Source organism: Penaeus japonicus, unplaced genomic scaffold (assembly GCF_977035675.1).
Source record: "Penaeus japonicus unplaced genomic scaffold, GWHDUDI00000001_assembly GWHDUDI00000015, whole genome shotgun sequence".
Taxonomy (NCBI): domain Eukaryota; kingdom Metazoa; phylum Arthropoda; class Malacostraca; order Decapoda; family Penaeidae; genus Penaeus; species Penaeus japonicus.
In genome coordinates this window covers 4,543,809-4,548,808 of record NW_028234417.1, presented here as the reverse complement: position 1 = coordinate 4,548,808, position 5,000 = coordinate 4,543,809, and the positions used below count along the sequence as shown (strand labels likewise).

At 42.4% G+C, this 5,000-nt stretch overlaps 2 protein-coding genes across 2 annotated transcripts in view; both read left to right on the top strand.

Moving 5' to 3' along the window:
• LOC122263593 (uncharacterized) overlaps positions 1-3,778 on the top strand; it is a 13,560-nt gene extending 9,782 nt beyond the window's left edge. The window contains exons 9-13 of the mRNA XM_086544190.1: positions 1-37; positions 226-475; positions 597-817; positions 1,062-1,370; positions 1,626-3,778. The exon at positions 1-37 is cut by the window's left edge and continues 188 nt beyond it. Coding sequence (XP_086400316.1) covers positions 1-37; positions 226-475; positions 597-817; positions 1,062-1,370; positions 1,626-3,725 — 2,917 coding nt within the window. The 3' untranslated portion in view covers positions 3,726-3,778. The remainder of the gene's footprint in view (positions 38-225; positions 476-596; positions 818-1,061; positions 1,371-1,625) is intronic.
• Positions 3,779-4,906: 1,128 nt separating this feature from the next.
• The window catches only part of LOC122263594 (transmembrane protein 164), a 17,624-nt gene continuing 17,530 nt past the window's right edge, over positions 4,907-5,000 (top strand). Inside the window, exon 1 of the mRNA XM_043032112.2 lies at positions 4,907-5,000. This exon is cut by the window's right edge and continues 16 nt beyond it. The gene's annotated coding sequence lies outside the window, so the exon portion shown is untranslated.

The window sequence follows — 5,000 nt, the reverse complement described above, 5'->3', positions numbered from 1 at the left end:
ACTTCCCACTGAGGATCTTATCAAGCCTGTGATCGATGTAAGATTTAAACGGTGGCCGTCTTGCATCGTGTTCACTGTTATGCCCATGAACACATCTAAAAATTGCTAAAACTGTATGTGTATTTGTTTTCTTCCTACCTCTATCTTATTCTAGTTGTTGTCGCTGAATGTTATACTTTGCGAGGGGTCATCAGTGTCTTTTTATTCCATATTCGACTCATCAAGGAGCTAGATACCCGTATGAAGGAGGTCTTCGTGGCTGCTGAATGTGGGATGTACGAGCGAGAACAGGGAGTGCATCAGCTGTTGGCCAACCACATGCTGCCTGCCACCATCACAGACCAAATGGGCCGCTCAATCATCCACTACATGACTTCTACAACTGCCATGGACGGAAGGCCACCTTGGGCACCGAAAGACATCAGGAAATTCCTAAAGGACCATGAATATTTCATCAATGCAGTCGATCACTGGGGTAAGGTCAGGTTTCCGTTTCTCCAGACTTTTCATTTTTTCTGTTCGTCTGACCGTCTCTGCGTATTTAACTTACGTGTATGTGAATGTTGCATAACCTCACATCAGACACCTCACATCAGGACGCACGGCGTTACACCAAGTCGCAGCACACCCAAGGACGGCCGAAATGGACGTCATCTGGGAGGGAAAGGAGTGGGACGTGTCGGATGCGTGGCTAGAGCTGGCCAAGATCCTACTCGGCTATGGGTGCGACCCGAGAATAACCGATTACCAAGGGGTCCTGCCACACCAGCTGGCCGCGCAAGCAGGAAATCATCAGATGGCTAAGTTGCTGGAGGAGGTGAGGCATAAACACGATCTGCGGAACAATTGAATCCATTCGATGGAAAAGGAAGTTGTATTATACAAAAAGAGAAAGCATCCTGCTATTAAAGAGAAGACAGACTTCTAAATCATCAGGGTACAAATCACTTCAGACATTGTAGATACTGGGTATATTTGGCGGCGCCCAATCATTAAGGTCAGTAATCTGAAAGCGCTCTGTCAGCTCCATGTGTTGTAAAATGTATGGACGTCATCCACAGATGAGTGTGAAGTTGGGGCCGTTGCATGAACCATCTGTAGACCAGCACGAGGAGTTGGTGACAGCCTGCAGGATGGGTGACAGATCTAAGATCCACAGACTACTAAAGCTCCACACCCCCGTCCTGCCGATGTACGCCCGCGCCGACCCCCTCCGCGAGGCCATTCGACACCACCAAAGGGACGTTCTGTTCCTCTTGTTGAGTGCGGGGGCGCCGCTCTCAAGCAGACTTGGGTCCTATATAACGCCTCTAGAGGCTGCTCACACGCAACAAGGAATCCCCGCCTGCTTCCCCGCTATTATGAGGAAGGTAATGCGCTTTTGTGAGACATCTTACTTATCATTGTCATTATCATATTCATTATATCGTGTGTGTTGACAAGGTATTACCACATAAAGGCAGCAACTAAAACATTTACACACTATGCTTCCAATTGTTATGTAGCAGCTTTAGCTCTTTTTAAACTGTTGGACTGTATGATTGTATAAATTACTTCATTTCAAATCATGCCTTCATAACCCTAAGAATCTGAAAGTAATCATATGGATCTAATTTCCCACCCAGGTTACCTCCGAGAGACTGGAACACGAGGCATCACGAGTGTCACCTGACGTGGAGGAGTTGAAGGAACTCAGGGAGGGGTTGAATACCTATACCCAGCAGATCCTTGACGTAGGGAACAGAGCAAGATGGATCCTGAGCAACCGCTGCAGAAAACAACGTGGCAAGGAAGCTCGGAGGTTGCTAGCACAGGCTGCTGACCTCGGTCTATCTCTGACATGCCAGCTTCTGAGCCTTGAAGACGTGTTCCTCAATCCACTACCTGGCGAGGCCTCCCCCTTGGCAGTGGCTGCTGCTCGTGGTCACATCAACACGCAACTCACCCTCTGCAGAGACCTCAGACTCAACCCCTTTTTCTCTCCAAGGACAGAGACGTTGCCCCTGGAAATACAACGCGAACTTTTGCTGAGTGAACGCAAGAGTCTGGAAGAGTTTTATTCGTCAGACGATAATGATCTCACGAGAACTGAAAAAGAGTATGTTGTGGGAATGACGAACACATGGAAAAACAAATTTGATAATGATTCAAAGTTACAGCAGCCCAGTGATCGTGTATTCTTCTTCATAGTAAAGCACGGAATGATAATCCTTCTCGATATGATGTTCAAATGCGTTGGAAATCTGGATATTAACCAAGTCATACAGACCTTCTCAGGCAGCACAGCGCTTCACGTTGCTTCTCTATTCAATCATATCCATACAGTTGAGTACCTGGTACATCATGGGGCGGATGCAAATAAACTTGCAACAGGTAACTTAAGTGCAGCGCATGTGGCTGCTCTTAGTGGACACAGAAAGTGTTTGGAGTATCTCATTGAGTGCACAGACAAGGGCATAGCAGGAGAAAATAAGAAGAGGCGAAAACCATTAGATTTGATGACAGACTATGAAGTAATGCTCAGCAAATGCAACATACCCATAATGTCACATGAAGACGCGCTTATCATAAAGGCTGAAAGAGAAGAAGAATCCAAAGCCTATATGATACTGAATACGATGGCAAAATCCTTGAATATTAACCTTCCTCAAAACCTGATCAAAATTGCAAAACAGAGGGCATGTTCTAAAAGTGACTCAGAGAAAATCCTCAAAAGAGTCAGAGGAGAAACAGTAGCCATTTGCAGCTTTATCAGTGATCCCAGATTCGAAGGGATTTTGATTGATGTTGGCGCTGTGTCAGAAGGAAATGAAATCTTCGGTATAGATGAAGTGAATTTCATCTATGAAGTATCCAAATATACATTATCTCCAGATAATATTGCTGTCACCTACAAGAATTTTGATGTTGATAAAAAACTAACTGTAATGGTCGAGTCGCAACTAGAATCAGATCTCTTCAAGAAAGGTGAATTCCGCAAGACATTCAGTTCATCAGTGATTTCAGCACTCGAGAAGTACACGTGCTCCTCACTAGACATGTTTCTTGCCCCGCCTTTTGTATCAGTCACCTCAGAAGGGGTCGATATTTACTGGGCCATAGATGGTGAGAAGAACCTGAAAATGGTAAGAGCGCACATCACACCTGTCTTACTGATCACTCAACCAGATGAAAAATACCAACCAAAAAGACTGTTAAAAGAGCACTTTGACCTAGATACTGACGCAAGGCTACATCTTGCCAACATCGGAAATGAATGGTTGTACTGCACTTACATATTAGAGAAGGAAGTGTTTAGTAATTTAACACTCCACAAGCGAAGTGTTTGGTTAACCTGCCGTCTGATCCAGAGCCTTCTACAAAGCCGCTGGTGGTCGCCCGATTTCAGCGACCAACAGAACTCGGACCACTGGCACACCTTATCTGTTGGAGTCGAAACCTTACCAGAGAGAGGACTGAAATCCATCTTCCTTGAAGAACTTTCGGAGTCGAGTGAGTGGGAGAAGCGCCATGTCTTCGAAAGAATTCTCTCCGTTTTTCGCCGAGCAGTTCAGCGGGACATGATAGGAAAGTGGGCCACTAGGAAGCATGTGGGATGCTTCGGACACAAAGGCCACTGGTGCGCTAACGTGCCAGATTCACTCCTCGGTATCTTACGCTATTTAGAAGATCTCGAACGAGTAGAGGCTCTTCCCAAAGGACCAAAAGTCAAGTTCGCGTCTTGAGAGAGAGCGAGGGGGGGGGGGGAGTCCAATAAGCATATTCTTTGTATATAATTGTTCATGTTTACTACCTATATTTATATATTCCTTTCGATACATGTATTTCATAAGATAAATGTCTTTCATTCAGTCCTGTCGTACAAGTAATCAACATTTATATTATATATCAGTTAACACACACACACACTCACATCTACACACACACACACACACACACACACACACACACACACACACACACACACACACACACACACACACACACACACACACACATGAATATAAATATATATATATATATATATATATATATATATATATATATATATATATATATATATATATAGAGAGAGAGAGAGAGAGAGAGAGAGAGAGAGAGAGAGAGAGAGAGAGAGAGAGAAATTTAACATTGACAATACGTCTCACTTCCATGACTTCACACTGTATAATACTCATTGAGTTGCCGTTTTCTTTTGAGGTTGACGCAGTTGTAATTACATAAAGGAGAAAGTTTTGACTGGCATTTTCGATGACTGGAATTAACGAAATATGTGATAAAAAAAAAAAACAAAAAAATAGAACATCTGTAACTGTATTTCGTAATAGCTTGTGAAATAGAATCTCTTTAAATGAGTTGGCTTAATGGCTTATATAACATGGAAATACCATTTTAAGTGATATTTATTAGTTTAAGCTTCTACGTTCTTTAATCAATAAAATTACTTCAGCTACGATATCAATTAATCAAACGTAGAATAATTGCGTATTCTTCGCTGTTGCCAATGACCCGTAATGTTGAAGCGATATTTACAGATTGAGGCTTATTTTCTTATGTTCCCTCATTACTCCTCTACATATCTACGGATAAATATAAAATGACTTTCAAATATAATATTATGGTGCTTTTATGCCAGAAGATATAATTTTGGTGAAACTTCTTTTATCTTTTAAGAAAAAGCTGCTTTTCATTCACCATTATGTAACACGGAGTTAAAATATGTTTATGCTTAACAATCTAGTAGATAAATAGATTTACTTAAGGTATGAGAATAAGTAACTTTCTCATCCAAACTAACAATAAAACACCAGAAAACCATTAAAAAAAACACTTCAATATATCATTATCGTGTATCACTCATGATATGATATAATTCAAACAAGTGAAATATCTCCCCAAGAAATCTAGCTCATCCATCACCGGAATCTCTCCTCCAGCGAGTGTAATCCGTAGTAAACAGAGAGCTCTTGTCACACACGTACCCGTTCTCTAGCGCTCAC